Source organism: Fukomys damarensis, unplaced genomic scaffold (assembly GCF_012274545.1).
Source record: "Fukomys damarensis isolate Sample0158 unplaced genomic scaffold, DMR_v1.0_HiC HiC_scaffold_12, whole genome shotgun sequence".
In the NCBI taxonomy this organism is placed as follows: Eukaryota; Metazoa; Chordata; class Mammalia; order Rodentia; family Bathyergidae; genus Fukomys; species Fukomys damarensis.
Window position 1 is genome coordinate 43,802,847 of NW_022900924.1, and position 21,522 is coordinate 43,824,368.

General features: G+C 36.2%; 1 protein-coding gene across 25 annotated transcripts in view; it reads right to left on the minus strand.

Annotated features, from left to right (window-relative positions):
- The window catches only part of Dlg1 (discs large MAGUK scaffold protein 1), a 200,423-nt gene that overhangs the window by 15,370 nt on the left and 163,531 nt on the right, over window positions 1-21,522 (minus strand). For 10 of the 25 annotated variants that reach the window (XM_019207498.2, XM_033762563.1, XM_010624042.3 and 7 more), the window contains 3 exons: window positions 15,995-16,171; window positions 11,683-11,752; window positions 6,834-6,867 (listed from right to left, as the gene is read on the minus strand). In XM_019207498.2, the coding sequence (XP_019063043.1) occupies window positions 6,834-6,867; window positions 11,683-11,752; window positions 15,995-16,171 (281 nt within the window). Of the gene's footprint in view, window positions 1-6,833; window positions 6,868-7,527; window positions 7,628-11,682; window positions 11,753-15,994; window positions 16,172-21,522 lie in introns of all 25 variants that reach the window. The other 15 variants (XM_033762562.1, XM_010624041.3, XM_010624038.3 and 12 more) reach the window with 2 other exon arrangements.

Below are 21,522 nucleotides of genomic sequence, written 5' to 3' on the forward strand. Positions count from 1 at the left end.
AAAAAAAAAAAAAAAAATCCTTCCAATGAGACCTCAATTTCTAATGTTAGAGAAAGACTTTTTTCCCCTAGGAAAAGGTAAAAAAGTCCGAGGATACTTGCTATACCCATAATCCCTACCTACCGAGTTTCCCCAAATCAAGTAGCACTATGCAAAAGAACAGAAAAGAGTAGAATTTAAGTTAAAAAAAAAGTTCCTGAATTGCGACTGTAGTGGAAAATGTCTGCTATTCTAACCTGCAAAGACAAGATGTAACTTCTTAATCATGGTTAAAGCAAGATCTTTAAAAATTACAGGTAGCATCTGACAAGTACATATAAAAAAACATCTGTTTTTTAAAAGCTTATATTTAAAAAAGAAGGTCTTTACTACATGGAGCTCAAAACATCATTCACAATTGTAGAATATTCTGTTGGACTAATAAATTATGATTTACCTTACCATTTATAATTTAGATATTTTAGTTTTTTAAAATTTTTTGGGTATGGGGATTGAACTCAGGACCCTGCACTTGTGAGGCAGGCATGTGCCACTGAGCTAAATCCCTGGCCCTTTTAGTTTCACCTTTGTTTTTTTATTTTTGGTACTGGGGCTCGAACTTGGGTCCTTGTGCTTGAGAGGCAGGTGGTGGAACCACTGAGCTAAATCCCCAGCCCTCCTTTAGTTTGCTTTAAGCTGTTTTCACAAACATCAACAGTGGTAAATGCATTCATTTCATGTAGCTTTTTACCTGTCCTAGTTACTTGAATTTATTCCCAAAAGTAGGAATGTAACATTAAAAAGTTTTCTTACTTTAAATTAGGAATAATATTACACTCTGCAACATATATTTATAAAAGAAAGAAAAAAACTGTGGTGAGGCAAAGTTGATGTATAGAAGAAACAAAATCAGTTAATGATGAATTGATAATAGTGAACGCTGGATAAATGAACTTGGGGAATTTTTACAATTCTACTAGCAAACATATCTGACATTATATAATAGTAAAGTTACTGTTATCACTTTTCAATTAAAAATTTTCCTCTATTCATCTCGAACTCTTAATAAGACTATATAACAATCAAAATTTACAAGGTCTTACAAAATATTCTTTTACTTATCTCAAAGTATGGGCCTTGGGATAGGACCATCATCACTGCTTGGGAACTTATTAGAAGGGTAAAGTGCTTTTCCCTCCTCCTAATTAAAAATACTGTAATCTTGATCCCTGAGCTGGGGGTATAGATCAGTGGTGGAGTGCTTGCCTAGCATGCTGGAGGACCTGGGTTCAATTCCCAATACCTTGGAAACAAAAGCAAAACAATAAAAACTTCCAGAAGGCACTTCAGCCAAGAAGGTATTAAAACAGTCAATAACATAAAAAAGGTGTTCAAATTTACTTATCAGAGAAGGGAAAATTAAAAGACTAAGACGATTATTTCTATCATCCACTAGACTTGCTAAAATGAAAAAAATGAAACAAGACAGACCAAGTATAGATAACGATCTTCTGCAGCTGGAACTCATACTGGAGTAGGCAAACTGATCACAGTACTCTGGGACCTACATGGCAGCACAGTTATATCTCAGTGTCTAGGGAGGACTGGTTCAGGATCCTTAGGGATGGGGGAGGGACCAAAATCTGACGATGCAAAAATCCCTTACATAAAACAATACGGTATCTACATGTAATCTATATATATCTTCCCACATACTTTAAACCATCTCTGGACTACTTAATAACAACCAGTACAATGTAACTGTCACAAGAATAGTTATTCCACTGTGTTGTTTAGGGAATAATGACAAGGAAAAGTCTGTCCAGTGAACACAAACCATCAAAAGGCTTAACTATAAGGTACATGAAAAGGATATGAAGCGAACAGTGCTCAAACAAGAGCTGGTGAGAGATGGTGGATCTATGAAATGGCAGGTGGCTACAGAAGGCTGGGCCCACATGTCCTCTCACTTACATGATATATGCAGCAAGCTCAAGTTTTGCTTTTTGGCCATTTATATAATTTCCCCTTCCCCAATATTTCTGATCTATGATTGGTCGAATAAACAGATGTGGAACCAGTAGGATATGGAAGGCCACCTGTACCCACTACAGCTGAACATACGGATATGTATAACCTAGCAACCCTTCCTTTCCTAGGTATTTCTCCAAAAGAAAGGCATACACATGCTCACTAAAAGACATGCTCAATAATGTTCAAAACAACCCTACTCAAAATAGCCTGAGATATTTTATTTGCATATCTGAGGCAATATGTACAATTTCATACTTTTACTTTTTTCCATTTACATTTTGAGCATTTTCCATGTCATTTAAATTATGATTTCAATGGTTACACAATACTACAAGGTATGGATAAGTCATACTTTATTAACCATTCCTTGAGTAAGACATTTTTGAACTGTTTCAATTTTGTTATTTCTAAATACTTTTAAAGTAAACATTCTAATATATCTTTTCTCTATCTTCAGTTACGTCCTCGGGCTAATTTCCTTGGAGAGGACTTAGTGGACTAAAAGATACTCTTCCCAGAAAGATTCTATCAATTGAATTCATATTCCTAGTCACAGTATGTTCAAGAAGCCACTCCATAACACCTCTGAAATAGAAGTCCAGGTAAAACACGTTACTTTGTTTAATGATACTAGGGAGAGTTAATATTTCTGCATTGCTTATTATGTTAAAGATCTGGTTCCCCTCAGCTTGATGCTAATGGGAGGTGGCACATTTTAGGTCATTTGGGGGAGAGACCTTGAAGGGGATGTGGGAGCCTGGCCTCCTACTTCCCCCCTTCCACTTCCTGGCTACTGGGAGGTGAGCTGCTCATTCCACCATGCATCCCTGATGAGATGTACTGGCTCGCCACAGGCTGAAACACAAACACAGCTTGTGCTCTGTGTCTAGATGTCCCCTCAAAGCCTCATGCAGCCTTTTTCCAAGGTGGCAGAATCTGCAATATGTGATGCTGGGATTAAGGGCATGTGGTTACTAAATCACTACATTTGAGTGACTGGTTTGGCACTGTCCTAATCCTGGTAGCCTGGATGGGATAAAAGGGGCAGAAAGACGCTGTTAAGGTCCCTTGTTAGTTTTGTGACCATGAAGAACTGTTGCCCCTCTGCCACCCTATCTTGGAGCCAGCCGATTATGGATTGAAACCTCTACAAACTGTAAGCCAAATAAACCTTTCTTCCTAGAACCATGGGTGTTGGATATTTTGTCTCAGCAAAAGAAAAGTAACACAGCCCCTTAGTCAGGTCAAAGGATCTCCAAAATTGTGAGCCAATTAACACTTTTCACTTTGTAAGCTCGTTATTTTCAGGTGTTTGCTACAAGTAATGGACAGATAACACACTTGCCTTAATCTTTGTCTAGTTTTCTAATGGACAGTCTGTTTCTTACTGATAGAGCTTAGTGTTAAGATTATTATCCCTCTGATGGGGCCAGGGATTTAGCTCAGTGATGCTGCCTGTCGCAAGCGCCAAGGTCCCGAGTTTGATTCCCAGTATAAAAAAAAAAAAAATCCTCCTCCTGCCTCAGCCTCCTGAGTGCTGGGATTACAGGTGTGCGCCACCACGCCCGGCATCCCTTTGACATATATTATGCAAATACATTTTTAAAATTTTCAGTTTTAAAATTTACGTTTACTGAACACATGTATTTCAGATCTCTCTAAATCAAGTTTTACCTTTCTCAAACATCTCAAACATCTATTCTTGATAGAGTGTACATGTCTCTTTTGTTTTCTCTCTTCAATTTCTCTCTTTATTTCTCTATACAATATTAGTTTACTATTTTACTGTAATAAAAATGATAATAGGTTTGATTCTGGCATCTAAGAACTGTACACAATTCTGCTTAAATAAGTCTATAGAATAAGAAATAAAATTGATAGAAAAATAGGAAACCTATGGGACTAACAGAAGTTTTCGAAGTGTTCTACAAAATGGGAAATTGTAAAAATGGAAAGGTTGCTTATTATACATAGGTACACTTTCTGAAACTGTATGACATGATTTCACTTCTGAGTACTTTTTATTCTTCTATTGTCTTCTATTGAGCTATATTTCCTTTTAGTCTCTGTTAAAGGACTTTTTTTTTTTTTGGTACCGGGGATCGAACTCAGGCCCTTGTGCTTGTGAGGCAGGCACCCGAACCACTGAGCTAAATCCCCGACCCTAGTCTCTGTTAAAGGACTTTTACCCAATCTTATTCCCTCAAGCTTCTTTAGAACTGTCTCCTTACAGCATAACATTTACAGAGACAGGTTTCTATTTCTAGCTTTTAGTAAGTATAATGACTTGTGTTCTCCTAGACTTCCATTAGTCCTGCTAGTCAGAATTAGGTTTGGAAAAACAATCTTCTCATTGTTTCCTAAATACAAATCAGTAACCTAAATCATAACTAATTTTCAATTTCACTGATATTTTTGTCTCCTTAAATATTTTCTGCATAAAATCTTGATCTAATCATTAAGTCACCAGGTGAATATATTCTTTCAATTCCTGTGAAGCACATATACCTATCATTTAACTGATCTTAGTAACTTCAGAAAGATCAAAATTGTTTTCTAATTAACACTGTCTGATAATCAACCACCATTCATCATGTTATTTCTCTTCTCAAGGAGAATCAGACATACAGGGTTAAGGTATAATTATCATGTATCATAACAATGTCAACGTGGGAACCAAATTCTTAATTTAGTTCCTTTTTCTGAGTTTTCCATAGGTCTTGATAAAAGCTGCTAATTTCATTTCTGTCTCTAATATATACCAACTTCAAAATAAATTCTATATAATCAATAATCCATGGAAATAATTTCCAGTTTTAAAGGGTTTTCACTGATAATTTTTCCCAAGTGTAAGAGATTAAAAAGTGGATGCCACCCATGATAGGAAATCTGTGGCCTTTCTTAAATTCTAAAATGGCACATGTATAAAAATAACAAAGTATGTCTAAGAGAAATAATTATATATGAGACCTACTGTCTTAAACAAACCTAAACCATTAAGGTTGAATAAAAGTCAAGTTATTTATACTTTATTAAAACTCTAATATAAAATTACCATTAATCAGGAAAAAATCCTGTAAAATTTAATATTAATGTAGATCTTAGAAAGTGAAGATATTGGCTATATCCTTAATGATCAAGGAATCAGAGAAATAAGTTTTCAAAATGCTTAATAATCCAAATGGAAAGAATCACTTAGAAAAAAATAGGCTCTTTAGGATTATTTCTATGAATCATTGTGCTACGGTTTAAGTCTAAGCTATCCCCTCCAAATTCTCATGAATGTAGAAAGTAATTGGATGGCGAGTATATTCAGCAGTAGAGTCACCCACTACTGAGTTCACGGCTACTTGTGCTGTTAGGATGCGGGGACTGGGTGAAGGAGTCACTAGAGTGGACCTGGAAGGGCGGATCTTTCTCTCTGGCTCCTTCCTTCTCTCTGCTTCCTACCTGCCATGAGTTGAGCAGCTTTTCCTCTGCCATTCTGTTTTTGCCTTGGATACAGCTGACCACAGACTGAAACTGTGAGCCAAAGTAAACCTGTCCTCTCAAGTCGTGGGTGTTGGCATTGTCCCAGTGATGAGAAAATGACTAAGTGACACTGTCACCTAAAATTACTTAATAATACTTGGCAAATTTTTATAGTTAAGTAATTTGAAAATATCCAAATTAAAAAAAAATGGTTAAAATGGCTTTTTCCCCCTTTTCTCTTTGCGGTACTGGGGATCGAACTCAGGACCTCTTGCTTGTGAGGCAGGTGTGGTGCCACTGAGTTAAATCCCTGGCCCTCAAATGACTTTTTGATTCATGTATTTATTTGAAAATTTACTTTTTTTTTTTTTTTACTTTTTTCTTGATTGGCTTCTATATAATCAGATTCTGTGCTAAACTTTTTATGAAGATTAAATACTGGCTAGAAAATTAACAGCAAGAAAAGACCAAAACTATCTTGGTTAAAGAAAAACAAAGGGCGGGGGGAGAAAAACAAAGGAGAGTATTTCTTATAATTCATCTCATAATTTATAATCTCTTTAAAAAGTACACAATCTTCTCCAAACTGTGATTTGAACTCTATGCCTGCACTTATTCTCTAATAATTAAAATCTATTGTTTTATATTTTTAGATTATAGCCATGTATATATGCGAATGTTACATTGCCACACTTTTTTTTTAAAGCTTGAGATAAAGTCTCATTAAGTTGCTAAGATGGCCAGGCTGGGCTTGAACCTGTGATCTTCCTGCCTCAGCCTTCCAGAGTGTTGGGGATTAAAGGGGTGCAACACCCAACTCTGGCACAGCTATACTTTTCTAACACATAAAATTGGCTGTAACTATTTTAACAAATAAAGGATGACATAAAACTCTAAGAAAGCATACTTCTACATTCTAATAATAAGGGCAGGTAGTAGTATTTAATAAAAAAACTTTTTATTTTGGTACCAGGCCTTGAACTCGGGAACCTTGCACTTGTGAGGCAGGTGCAGTGCCACTGAGCTAAATTCCCAACTTAAAAAAAAAAAACAAAAACAAAAAACCTATAAGAAATCTCCGTATTTAACAAAATCACTAGCAAAAGTAACTGCCATAAAAGTTACAAAAGTGACATGTAAAAAAATGGAGCACAACAAAAATAAAAAGTATGTGTTACAGAAATAAAATCCCAAGCATGTTGTAAACATGGAAAAGTCTAAAAGCAGTCTAAATCACACACCTCCTCATGCCAAAAGGGCACTACTACCATGAATCTCAAATGAATCTGAACAAGGTAGGTTTGTAGATGGAGGTTAAAACATAACTTGGGAGTATTTTGATCACTTACTCAGGCCTTTTGATCCCAAGTCGTCAGGGATCTCCTGTAGAGAGTAGTCCCCAGAGAGCAAGCAATAAAAAGATAATCAAAGAAAATAGTTGTCAGTAATGCATAAAATTGGTGCTACAGTAAGAGACAGTTCCAAGACCATTACAGGTATACACATCTTACAGAGCATTTTTAAAGATTTCTAAAAGTTGAGAATGAGCTACCAGATACATGTAATCTACAAAAGAATGAAAATTTTGGCTTTGTGACTGATTAGGGTAGACAGGCAAATTTTTAGGCCATTTCTTGCTATTTTAAAGTAAAATTCACATTGTCTATATCTAACAAAGAAATAGGATAAAACGGAATGATTCCAGATGAACTAGAATCAGACTGGCAATGCTATATCTAGAAATTAGGTATCTATGTTTTTCTTCTAAAATATTCTTTGAATGTATTACATTAAAAAAATCTATTTCAAATAATTTTATTTACTTCTTTATATGTTTAAGTTATAAGAATATAACTTGAAAATTCTTCAGGCGCCAGAGTTAAGACTGGCATATAGATTAATTTATACCTGTTAAGTTTCCTCCTGTTAAGACAATAGTAACCTGTTGCAGCTCTTGAAACTGTCTCCATGGTAACAACCAACTGCAGGGCAGTAGGTCCCTCTACATTTATCTTCAGTTGACCACTGGATCCACATACTTACGGTCAGCATCACTTGTTTCCTGCTCACTCTGGTCCTTGTTCTTGTAGAAGGGGAACTTTCGGGAAAAGAGGTTCTTTTTACGCTTGTCATTGAATGACTGCTGAAGAAGAGAAGGAGGGGCAAAACAAAGGGATGTCTACTGTCTGTGTGTACAAAGGCCCAGCCTAGTAGCTTTGTGGAAGCTGACTCCTATGACCACAGGGTGCAGTTTGTATGACTTTCACTTTATTCACATACACAGTGAATTTTGAATTCTGCATAAACTTTCCTAACATTTTGCAAATGAAAATATTTTTTAAATTTGGAGACTCTAATTCATTTACCTTAAAAAAATAAATGCTACTTGACAAAAAAGGTTAAGGAGCAGATCAGATCACTACTATAGCACAAACCAAGCTAATACTTGTTTTTAATGCATCCTTTTTTTTTCTAGAAAAACTTCCAAATAAAATACTACGAGTTCCACAGCAAGTTTTTCCCCCAAGAAGTGGGGACTGAACCCATGCCTCATATATGCTAGGTTACATCTGAGCTACAATCCCAGCCCTTGAACTGGCAATCTTTCTACCTCAGACTCCCAAGCAGCTGGGATTACAGTGCACCCCATATCTAGGTAGCGAAAATTTGCTGCTCAATAATTTGTTATGCATTAGTTAGCAATTTTAATTTTACTTTGTTCTAATGAGCTTTTTTCCTTTACCTTTTATTTGTGGCTACAAAAAGCTAACAGAAAAGCATTATAAAAAAAGTAAACCAAAATAATTATGAGAGAAAGTTGGTAATGCTGTTTTAGAACAATCTTCTTTTTTTGGGGGGTGGGTGGGGCGGGGTCAGACAAGTAAGTGCCTATGGCATGAATTAGAAAATGGTAAGAAACTATGAAGTTCATCAGGCATCCAGTCCAGGAAAAGTTTTATCATTGCTATCTCATTACAACTGATTTGTTTGTTTTCAAAGCTGCCCCATCAGTGTCTCAATATAAAAGAGAACCACATCCAAAGCACTGTCATCATCCTGCATGAAGTCTAGTGCTCACCAAGGCCACAAAGGTAATTAAGATTCTAAAAGTTTATACAAAAATCATTGCGAGGGAACTGGGCAGGTGATTTCCTATGTCTCACTGCACAGATGTTGGAAACAAATTATTTCCCTTCAATGACCCATTTGTGTGCATTCACAATTTGAAACCATGTAGCACTAAGAATGACAAGGCTCTTAAAGAGGAACAGCTTCTTTTGTAATTTCTCTGTCACAGCAAATAGCCCCACCTATCAGTGACAGTAGAAATTATTATTATTTTTTGGGAGAGTGGGAAAAATGCAAAGGCTAGAAAAATTTTCCCAAAATTTATATCAGTATAAAATTACAATTATTCTATTTTATTATTGTTAATTTTTTTACTATGCTTGACTTATGTATTACATGTTATTTAGGTAAGTAACTACAGGCAACACATTGTGTATCCACGGTCTCAGGCATCCACTGAGGGTTCTGGGACGCATGCTCCACAGGGAAGGGCAACTCCTGTGCCCCGTGTGGGAGCGTGTGGGTTCAGCCCTTAGTGCTAACCATGCAATGCCAGTGATTGAGGTGCTGAAGTAAAGTGACTTTTAGTTACAACTGTATGACTGAGAGGATTTATTTTGAAAAGGGTTTCTACAAAAATATTAAACTTTAATTTTTATCTTTCATATCAATAATTCAGGATTAGTCAATTCATAATTCATTACTAAGCAGACTGTCTTGACTTCAATCTTAACATCTGAAGGCTTTGAGGAACTAGATGACAGAACTTTAAGAAGTTAAAAATTCTGCTGATGAGAGAAGGCTCATGGAGAATCTGTTTGCAATTATTTTATAAACTGTCAAGTAGCATTATTTGAATAAAAATCTTTGCTTAAACTCCAATTTTAGAAGGGAGAAAGAGAAATTTTAAGTTTCAGTAGAGAAAAAATTATGGTAATCTAATTTAGGAAAGTTCTAAATATTTCCATTCATAGGAATTACTAGTTTTGAATTCAGTGATTTTTGATATCTAATAAAACTGATGGTATGTGTTTTATAAAATGTTATTTACTCGTCTTACTGCATATGTCGTGGTCAGAGTCAGTTTCACAGCACACAACCAAAAGAAACATGAAGTTTAAAATGTTTTGATTCTTGGTATCTTTGCAGTTAGCCAAAATGAGATACCATAAAGATATCAATACAGTTCAGAAAGAAATGCTTGTTAGTTAAGAAATGTATTAACTGTATTACATTTAATACTTCCAAGTGAAGAATTTGTTAAAAGTGAAAATAAAAACAGCACAAGCGAACAAGATAAAAATGTGTAGGGAAAATACAAAACTGAAGAGTTATGCTATCTCCAGTTTTTGCATATTTGCAATAAATATACCCTATCAATTTATTGTCATCAATGCCACATTGTAAGTGCAATAAACATAAAATATCACAAATTCACGATATATACATTAAGTAGCTAAATATATATATATATGATTTCAGTATGTAGTATTTAAAAATAGCTAAATGAATGTTAAAAATGTTAATGAAAAGCTGAAATGTTATGTCTGTTGTGAAAATTACCACAAATCACCATGTGAGGAAAAGCAAAGGAGGAATAGGACATAAAATGGTATTACAGGAAGAAATGCAGTTCTGTATCAATGGCAAGCGTAGTTTTACCCCACTCAGTTATCATGCATACTTTTGGTGCTGTGTTAGAACACAGTGATTTTATAAAGTTGGTTACAGTCAACGAACAAGACTGAGGTTTAAATATGTCGTTAATTCAGTTAACTTCTTATAGTACAAAAGAAAAGTTACAACATGCAACCTCTTCTTCAATTTGTTGATGATGCAGTGTACTGAAGTAATTTTAGAGACATACATAAAACAAGCACAAAAAGCACTGCACTTATTTCAAATCATGAGGATTTACTTGGAATTTTTCCTCTAATAAAAATTTCTATTTTACATATTGCTTCATACAATTCTGTATTTTCTGAAAGCTACAATTTAAAAGAATTTATTATTTCCAAAAAATTGAATATATTATACAATCTACACAGATTTAATTTCCTGGACCAAGGATCTTCTTTCTAAGTTTTAAACTTTTATGTTTAAGTGCTCAGTGGTATCAGAGAGGTACAGAGAGTAAACTTATTTGCTGAATGAATTTTCACATTCATTTCAAATACAATCAAAAGACCTATAAAATTATACTTTAGATTAAAAAAACAAAACAAAACAACATGAGACAAAACATAGCTGTGAAAAGTATTACACCAGAACATGTGGTCAGGCCTCTCTCAGCCCTTTATTTATTTATTTATTGGGGGTGTTTTGAGACAGGGTCTCACTATGTAGTTAAGACTGATCTGGAACTCACTATTTAGCCCAGGCTGGCCTCAAACTCACAGTGATCCTCCTGCCTCAGCCTCCGAAGTGCTGGGTAAACAGGCATGTGCCACCACACCTGGCTTCTTCAGGTTAACTTTTAGAAGATGCCACTGCAGGCAGTTCACGATAATCAGGAATTATGTATCAAGTACAACTGAGGCCAGAACTATCTTTCTCATGTCTTCAAACTCAAAATTTTTATTCAAGCAAAAAGAGAAGTACATGAAAACTAAAAACAGATCTAAAATATATATGAAGGAATTTAGATATGTTTCTTGGTCATCTATAAAACTGTCACCTTCTTTATTCCTGCCAAATAAAGATTCATGTTGATGCCAATATTTAAAACGTAAGAGTTTATTAAGAACACTTTCCAGAATTAAGGGCATATAAAACAAGGAAATGTCTATGAATTCACTTTCAACAACTTGAAAACTTACACTATGACTTAGTTAATATTTTGAGGTGACCTGTAACAGTCATTGATAATTCATTATAAAAATAATCCTGACCAAAAGTAGGTTGGTTGTTAAGAATATATCAAATGATAATGGTAATAATTTGGAAAGGTCTGTGAAATAGGTGCTTTAATTTAATAAATGCTTACTACTTCTGTAAAGCACAGAGTAAAAACTATTCATTTAATCCCTATGACAAAATCATTTTCACTTTAACACAACTCAAGCATTATGAGAAGGTCTATTATTTACAATTATTAACTTCTAGAAATAAGAGATTTCAAGTACTCACCCCTTTATCACCTCTGGCTTTGGAATTGAATTTTACTGTTTTTAACCGGGCTCGTTCTTTCTTCTCAACTCTGTCAAAGTACAGATAGTCACACATTTTTCTTTTTTTTTTTTTTGAGACAGGGTCTCACTATGTAGTTGAGACTGACCTGGAACTCACTATGTAGCCTAGGCTGGTCTCAAACTCACAGCGATCCTCCTGCCTCAGCCTCCCAAGTGCTGGGATTACAAGCATGCGCCACCACACCGGGCTACATACTTCTTATTTATTTCATGGTACTGGGGACTGAACCCAGGGACTTTGCACTGAGCTATCCAGTTAGTCCTTTATTTGAGGCAGGATCTTGCTAGGTCTCTAAACTGCCATGGCTGGGCCCAAACTTATCATCTTCCTGCCTCAGCTTTTTGAAGTTTTAGGATTATAGGTATGGACCACCATGCCTGCCTCAATAAGCAGCTTATTTATTTAGGTGCTGGGAATTAAACACAAGCCCTCATACATGCCACACACACATTCAACCAATGAGCTACATCCTTCGCTCCCAGAATTTCTTCTTGTTTTTTTTGAGACAGGGTCTTTGTAGTTCAGGCTGGCCTCTTCAATCACTATATAGCCCAGGCTGTCCTCAAACTTACGGTGATCCTGCTGCCTCAGCCTCCTGAATGCTGGGATTACAGGCCTGTGTTACCATGCTTGGTTTCTTTCCTTTTATTTTGAGATGAAATCTGTTACCCAGGCCGGTGTGGAACTCTTTTTTTTTTTTTTTTTTTTTGGTACTGAGGATCGAACTTGGGACCTTGCACTTGTGAGGCAGGCAGCAGAACCACTGAGCTAAAACCCTTGGCCTAAAACTCTTGATCTTCCTCCCTCAGTCTCTTGAACAGCTGTGCCTACAGTCACATGTCACCATGCTAGCCAAAATATTATTTTTTTTAAGTGAAATATATATATAGTCTTAGTAAAAGTGCCAGAACTGATACCTTTAAAATGGGCATCTTTATATTCTACAATCTTTAGAAGTCATCTAGGTTTACATCCTAAAATTAATTAGAATTGCAGGGAAAATAAAGGATTCATTGTATCATGAAATATAAAAACCATTTATGAAGTAGCAAAGTATAGTACATGTGATTATACTTACTTATAAAGTCCGTAATTATATTAAAAGCTTTGGGAGGCACTATTTCTGAGTTTAGTTATTTCCAGGTATTCCATGTTTTTAATTTTAAATATTAGTTAGGATAGAAGACAGATGCTAAAAATTAAGTGTGATAGAGAAAGCAAATGTGGCAAAATTGAAAGTTTAAAAAGTAGGTTGGAAATAAATTAAGCTTAACTCCAATGACATATGTAAGTATATACAGCAACTAGTTATAATATAAAAAATAAGAGTTTTAAAGTATTTTTGGAAGGCTACATAGGAACAGGTAACCTGCCTTATCCCCATGAAGGTGAAACAGATGCTTGGGAATAAGGATAAGTATGAGTTTTTTTTCAGAACTTTTGAATTTTGAACCCCACTAAAGTTCTAATATGCACTTAACTGTTCAAAATATGCAAGGAAATAAAATATAACACTAAAACCAATTTTCATGCAGAATATAATATCAATATGAATCTTGCAAATTTTCATCTGTTAGGATTTTATAAAATTCTCAGATTTCAATTTGTAATTATTTGTATATCACAGAAGAACCTACCAAAATAGTTTATGAATAAATGTATTTTCTTTATTATCAGCTACACTGTTTTACTGTAGGTACAGCAGAACCTTACAATGATGAACTTAAAACTCATGTTATTATTCCAGAGCAAGCCTGATAGTTCACGGCATGAATAATTCATAAGCCTGTCTGGGTGCTTACGGAATCAAGAATTTAGAAATCATAATTCTTCATGCTACTATTAGAAGAGTTCTAAGCAGGAGATAGTTCTAATTAAGGAAAAATAAATTTTGAATACATTTAAGAATAAAGTAGCATAGGGCTGGGGATTTAGCTCAGTGGTTCCGGCGCCTGCCTCACAAGCACAAGGACCTGAGTTCAATCCCCAGTACCAAAAAAAAAAAAAGTAGCATAATCAGTTGTGGTTTCATACTGTATTTGTGGGGGAAAAATTATTTCTGTAGTGCTATATTCATGAATTTTGGGACTGGCAGAGGTCTCAAGACTTACCTCTTGGATTATTTCTCTCTTTCACCAAAGTGAGTGGCATTTCTCACTGGCTATAGGCACACGTTTACCTCCTATACAATATGACAGGAGGTATCTAACAGACTCAGGAAGGTGCAGGGTAGTGTTTTTTTTTTTTCCCCTCACTGAGTTTATTGATACATTTTAGGTATACAGCACAGTTATGTTCATCATTGGGATCTTGTACCTTTACATGACAGGTCTTGGTTCTCAGGGTAGTGTTTTTGAACTTTAAACACAGCATATTTTATTCCAGAAAAAAGTGTGCTAAGGGGTTGGTTGTCTCAAAGGGGCTTTGCCATCCAATATGAGACCGCACAAAGTTGGATCTTGCTAGTATTTGGATCTAGCCAACAAACTATAAACCCCACAATCACATGACAAGTCCTTGCAATATTTAATACCACTCTTGGGCTGGCAGTGTAGCTCAGTGGTACAGCCCTGCCCAGCATGCATGAGGCCCTAGTTTTATTCTCAGCACCGCAAAAACAAAACAAAACAAAACAAGATACTACTTTCTTTGACAAATATATCTAGGTCAATAAATACTACATGAGTTGGTATATTTACCAATTACAGTGACTCCAACAAAATAAGTATAAATCAAATTCATTAAGAACTTGTTTAATGCATTATGAACTTGACCTCAACTGCATTAACTAGCTATAATAAACATCACAATTTTTGCTAGCCCTTTTAAAATTATTTAAAAAGTCCTTAAAAAAGGACTTTTAGGCAATGCCTTGGATAAATTAGACCTCATAAAGAAGCTATCTTGGGAGAATTATGAACTGACAGGTTTTTTTTTTTTTTTTTGGGTACCAGAGATCGAACTCGGGCCCTTGCACCTGTGAGGCAGGCACTGGAACCACTGAGCTAGATCCCCAGCCCTTGAACTGACATTTTAATACCTTTTTCGCAGACGTGGAGACAGTGAACATTTCTGAGACCTTATAAGGGTAAACTGAGATCATCCATTTCAAAATCAGCCTGCACTTAACCGCTTTTGCCACTAGATGGTAAATGCGCACAAATAAACCACTAAAATGAATGGCTAAAAAGTAAAGAGGAAGACTGCACCAATAGGTCTAAAATAAGAAAAAAGAGATGCGGAACACACCATTAAACATTACTAAAACAAACAAACACCCCTACATTTACCCTGATAAGTTAAATCTAAAGGAGTCAATGCATATAATAAGAAATTTAAGGCCTCCATAGGAAAATTACTGATACTTTTTTTCCTTCACTGGTATAGACACATGGCACAGTCACTTAAAATACACTCATTTTGCTTTTAGCAATTAGTAGGAGATTTAAAGAACTTTCTATTTGGAGACATCATATTTTCTAGTTGTGACATGGGTTATAGACATCTGCAAAGCACAATATAAGAAACAGCATAAAATAACTACTTCTGCATTTATTCAGCTGTACTGGTGTTTTAAAATTTATTTTTATTTTTTAAACTTAATTTGAGACAGGATCTTGAACCTTGTACACACTATGAAGTCCAAGCTGGCCTCAAATTCACAATGATCCTCCTGCCTCAGCCTCCCAGGTACTGGGATTATAGGGGTACACTACAACATCCAGCTAAAATTTATTAACTGTGCATTTATGAAGTACAGTATATAATTAGATGTCATATACACATATACTTCAATGGCATATACATATACACTATAAAATCACTACAATCAAGCTATCACCTTACAGTTATCTTTTTTTTTTTTTGGTGGGAGGTAAGTACTCTTCAGAACCTACCTTCTCAGCAAACTACAAGTACACTGTAGAATATTGTTACATATGGCTCACTATGCTAAACATTAGATTTCCTAAACCAACTCATCTTGCACAACTGAAAGTTTGCATCACTGACCAAAACCTTCCCATTCCTCCTCTCTCTAGATCCTAATAACAACCACTTGATTGCCTACTTCGGGTTTCGTATAAAAGTGAGATCACACAATGCCTATCTGTATGTGCCTGGCTAATGTCATTCAGAAGAAGGTCCTCTAGGTTCAGCTATATCACACAGAGTAAAAGAAATGTAAAGAAACAGCAATTACTTAGGTTGTTGATGTCCTACTTTCAAAAGTCAAGTTAAACATATTTACCTGCGTTTACTGGGAATCACTCCGACTTCCTCACTCTCACCATCGGGTGTGACTTGCCTGGCTTGCCACCATTCATCATCAGAGGCATTAATAACATGAAGGATATCTCCAAATTTGAAGTTTAGTCCTTGACTGGGAAGGCCACTGTCTTTAGTCTTGTCATAATCAAATAGGGCTCTAGACTCGGAAAAAAAAAGTCCATAATTGTTTGTTATGGTAGTATTCATCAATTTGAAATAAACATGGGATTCTGAAATGGTAGATAATTAAACAATGTACTATAGTGGGGAAATAATACTAAGGACAATTCTGTACTAAATAAGACAAAAATAACAAAAGTGATGTGTAATGGAAATGGTTTATTTATACGTTACCTATTTCTTATTTCTTTCAAAATTATGGAGGAAAAATATTTTTTGAGACAGGGTCTTGCTATGTAGTCTAGGCTGGCCTGAAATTCACAATCCTGCTGCAGCCTCCTAAGAGCTAGGATTTCAGTCATGTGCTATCATATCCAACTTGCCTTTTTTTTTTTTTTTTTTTTGGTTTATTTTTTGAGATGGGGTCAAATCCGGGCTGGCCTTGAATTTGTGGCAAATCTTCTACCTAAGCTGCTTTGGTGCTGGGATTACAGGTATGTACCACTATATCTGGCATTTCCTTTACTTTTTAAATGAGACCTCCAGAAAATTGAAAATGACCATGTGTTTCACAGTATGTTGGATGATGCCAACACATGTTTTGGAAACTGACTGCTGTAGGTTTGACTGCTGTGGCCTGACTTATTGGAGTTTTATTGTAGTTCTGTATTTGTCTATTTTGCTTTGGGCAGTTTTTGGTTCTCAGTCTTATTTGTCCAAAGGGGCTAATAACACTAAGTTGTACAGTTGTTCTGAGATTAAATCAGATTTGGTAAAGTGTGTAGGATAAATTTTAAAAATGCTTCTGGGTGTGGGGGTGCACACTTTTGCTCCAGCTTCTTGGAAGACTGAGGCAGGAGGAATTGGTAGCTATGGTTTTAAATGGGTGCCAGCCTCGACATTACAGACTCCATCTTGCAATAAAATCAACCAATACTAAGAACACACACACACACACACACACACACACACACACACACACACACTTTTTGTGGTACTGGGGGTACTATGCCACTGAGCAGTATCTTTTACCCCTTTTATTTTGTGAGGCAATGTCTTACTATGCTATCCCAGGTGGAACTTGAATTTGAGATCCTCCTGCCTCAGCCACACAAAGTGCTGGGATTACAGGCATACACCGCCACACCCAGCTGACAACCTGTATTACTGAGTTTCTAAAATGAAGGCAAATCTAGAGAGCTGCTCTAAAATAACAGAGAGCAAACATTAAGAGAGATTCTTAGCTAGGCACAGTGGTGTATGCCTATAATCTCAGTTACTTTGGAGGCTGAGGCAAGAGGGGCACAAGTTCCAGCCAGTCTGGGCAACTTATTCAAGACTAAATCTCAAAACAAAAGCAAGAGAGATATGGATACAGGTCAGACGTTCCCTGGGTTCAATCTTCAGTATGAGGAAAAAAATTCTTTTTGACCAAACACTTAGAAAAACAAACTCCATGGCAGATTTGTTTCATCAGTTAATTATTTCTTCCATTTGTTCACAAAACTAGAATTAACGGCATTTCCAGAATTAATATCAGTAACGAAAACTACAGATGACTTTATCAGCTGCTCAAATATTTAGGAAAAATAATTTATTAATTTGGCATTTGTAAAATGTTAATATTGAAAAATTTGATAAAAAGAAAATATTGTGTCCCATCAATTATGGAACAATATTTAAAAAAATTAAATTCTTAAGTTGAAATAAGCTTTCTCAAGAGTACAGCAAATGCCAGGTGTGGTGGCACATGCCTGAAATCCCAGCACTCAGGGGGCTGAGCCAGGAGGGTTGCTGTGAGTTTGAGGCCAGAATGGGCTATATAGGACATTCAAGGCCAGTCTGAATTGCATAGTGAGACAAAAAAACAAAGAAGAAAAAAAAAATGAGTATAGCAAAGGGCTGAGCCCTGGGTCTGAGCCCAAGCTCCACAAATAAGTCACAGGAAAGGATTCCAGCAATTACCTTTTTAATATAATTTACTCATTCTTTTATTATAATATGGCAATTGGAAACTAGTATATAAATCACACTTTTTTTTGTTAGCAGTGGAGATTGAACTCAAGGCCTTTGCACTGAACTACATCTGCCGCCATTCTTGTTTTTATTTTTAGACAGGGTCTTACTAACTCACTAAGATGCTCAGGTAGGCTCAAACTTGGTATCCTCCTGTTTCAGCCTTTCAAGAGTGGTGGGATTATAGGCATGTGTCACCATGCCTAGTTAATATTTATAAAAAAAAAACTCCATGGAATACATGAGTTGCCAATTATAAGAGCGTAACGAGTACTAGTCAATCTATCATGCAACTTACTAAGACCATATATAAAACATTCATCAGTAATTAAAGTTTCATTTATGTATTTTTCCCTGATCCTGCTCTCCTTGGACCAAGTATTAAGCACTACCAGAAGGTAACCATAATTTTGAATAGTGCTTATTATTTTTTTCTTGTTAGTTTGGTTTAATCACATCCCTATGATGACTCAAACAACATAATAATTTGTTTCAGAGCTTTCTAAAAAGGTACTACACTATAGTTAGCTTTTTGCGGCCTTTTTTGGGTTTTGTTTTGCTTTTGACTGTTGAAATTAAAGAACTGTAAGATTTCTGCTTAACTGTATTTATTTTTATTTTTTTGAGACAGGGTCTCATTATGTAATTGAGACTGACTGGAATTCACTATGTAGCTCAGGCTGGTCTCGAACTCACAATGATCCTCCTGCCTCAGCCTCCTGAATATTGGGATTATAGGCATGCCTGGTTAACTTTAACTATGATAGACTGGCTACATGTTTCTATTGCCTCTCCATCCTGAAACTCATTAAAATGACAATAAAAAGGAAACATAAAAAAGAAGACAACAAGAGAAAAGAGACTAACACATTTTCAGATGATGATAAGTAAACTTGGCAGACTGAGAGAAGCTGTCACTAGGTTGTCTTAAGAAAATGACACTGAAGCCAGGCATGATGGTGCATTCTGTAATCTCAGCCACTTGAGAGGCTGAAGCAGGAGGATTGCAAGTTCTTTTTTTTAATACCAGAAATCAAACTCAGGACCTTCCGATTGCCAGGTAGGCACTGCACCGCTGAACTAAATACCCAGCCCTAGGACAGCAAGTACTAAACCAGCCCAGGCAATTGAGTGAGACACTGTCTTAAAGTATAAAAATAAAAAGGCCTGGGGATATAACTCAATGAAAGGCTCTGGGTTCAACCCAGTACAATTAAAAAAACAAAACCCAAAAAAGCACAAAAGCAGAATTAGCAGATTTCTAAAGATGCTCAGGAGTTACAGGTGTACAGTACCAAGACAGGCAGGGATGTTACAGCACTGAAAACAGAAGGTGAAAGCACTGTGGAACTTGGTGGTAGTGGTGTACTGGGGGAGGTGGGAATGTGCAAGACAGAAGACAAATAGATAAAAAGAAAATCCACATGCTGACAATGTAAATTCTAGCAACCTAGCTAGAAGGAGATACTGCAGGAAGGAGATGAAAATTCCCTTCTAAAGTTACTGAATGACACCAAAGAAAGGAATACCATGAGGTGGGGTGTGTGTGTGAGCCTTTATCCCTCTCCCCTATTAGCTTCTAGTAAAATTCACTAGCTTCCTTCTGTTCATAAGAATAGAAAACAAGAGGGTCAGGGATTTAGCTCAGTGGCACAGCACCTGTCTGTCAAGCACAAAGTCCTGAGTTCAATCCCCAGTATCAAAACAAAACAAAACCAACAACAAAAACAAACAAACAAACAAGGGTAACTAAATGTTTAAAACTCACATATACAAATTAAAGAAAATAAACTAGAAAAAAAAAGGAATACAGAGAATACCTGAAACAGAATACTTCAGAGAAATGAGATGATATTATGTCCAAGAAATAAAAAGAACACAACAAAAAAGGAACAATAGCATAAGAAGGAGCTGTTGGTAAGTAATATAAGGTACCATCCCTCCCCCTAAACCTCAAATTCTCTACTGAGGAGAAAGCAGAATAAAGTCCTACCACCTATCTTTTTTACTAAAGGATGTCCTTTGGAAAAATGAAAGCAAACCAAGAAAGAATTTAGGAAATATTCTGATACCATAGATAGCAATATGAGGAAGAGAAGGATGAGGGAAGTGGGTCCCTGGGACCCAGTAAGGATCTGAAAGAAGAATTAAGCCCACAGGGAAAGTGAGGAGAGACTTCAATGAAGAAGATGCCAAGTGGTGCTTCCTCCTTGAGCCCTGACATTGTGTGGAAAGCATGGCTTGAAGCTACAGACATATGGTGACTACTGGTGACCCCACAGGCCTCCATGGAGAAATGAGCCAGTAAACGAAGCAGACTACAGTGCCTGGTGAGTTATTTGGGTTCAGATGTCCCACAGGACAGGGCAACTAGACAGTAGCTATCTTGGAGACAGGCTGAGCTCAGAATGCAGAGCCCCTGTGGGCTGGTTCCATCAGGGTGAAGGTAAAACCAAGTTCAAATCATCAAGAGGTCAAGGAGCCAAGTTCATGCCAGCAGGAGGCATACAGATTGTTGCAGGCTGAACAAATCTAGTTCCAGCCTCACAGACAGAAACAAGCCCGAGCTTCAGAACTGAAGGTGCAGGCTGAACAAATTGAGTTCTAGTCTCTCACAGACAGAAACAAGCCTGAGCTTCAGAAATAAAGATGCAGGCTGGCTGGGATTATATACTACCCTGGCATAAATCTACAGCTGGCTTGTTGGGATTAATCAATATGGATCTTCACTTTGCCCACTGTCTACCAGTGACAGCAGAGACATGCCTTGAAGTGGACATTTTTTTGTTTGTCCTTGTTTTTATGTGTGAGCATTGTTTCTAGTTTTTCTGTTGTTGTTCTGTTCTTATTCCTCCTCTTTTTCCTTCCTGTCTTCTTCACCAGTTTCCCAAATTTTGTGTAATCTCTTGTCCTCCAGCCTTGCTTCTAATGTCCTCTATTTCTCCAATTTTTCTTTCACCCAACTTCTTTTAAATTTTCAGCCTTAAGGGTAAAATTGCCATACTGCAGGCATATTTACTATATACAATTTTCTGATTTGTTTTACATTTTGCTATATAACCACAAATCTAGTTCATATGGTTAAAGGTGGTAAATTAATGGTTGCCACAGTTTGTTATTCTCTAGCTGTGTTTAATGCTACTGTTATTGCTGACTGTACTTCTTTAGACTAGGTGACATAATTATTCTAATCAGTTGTTCTTCCTGGTATGCCAAGACAGATTGCCTAAGTGTCATAAATAATAGTATAGGCCAGTGCCAAAGCGTGAGAGAAATTCAAGCATGGCTGAGCCAAGTGCACTGAATGCACATCTCCTAGCATGCTAGGGGATACTCAGGAGTTTGATTCACTGTCATGTATTGAGACTGGTT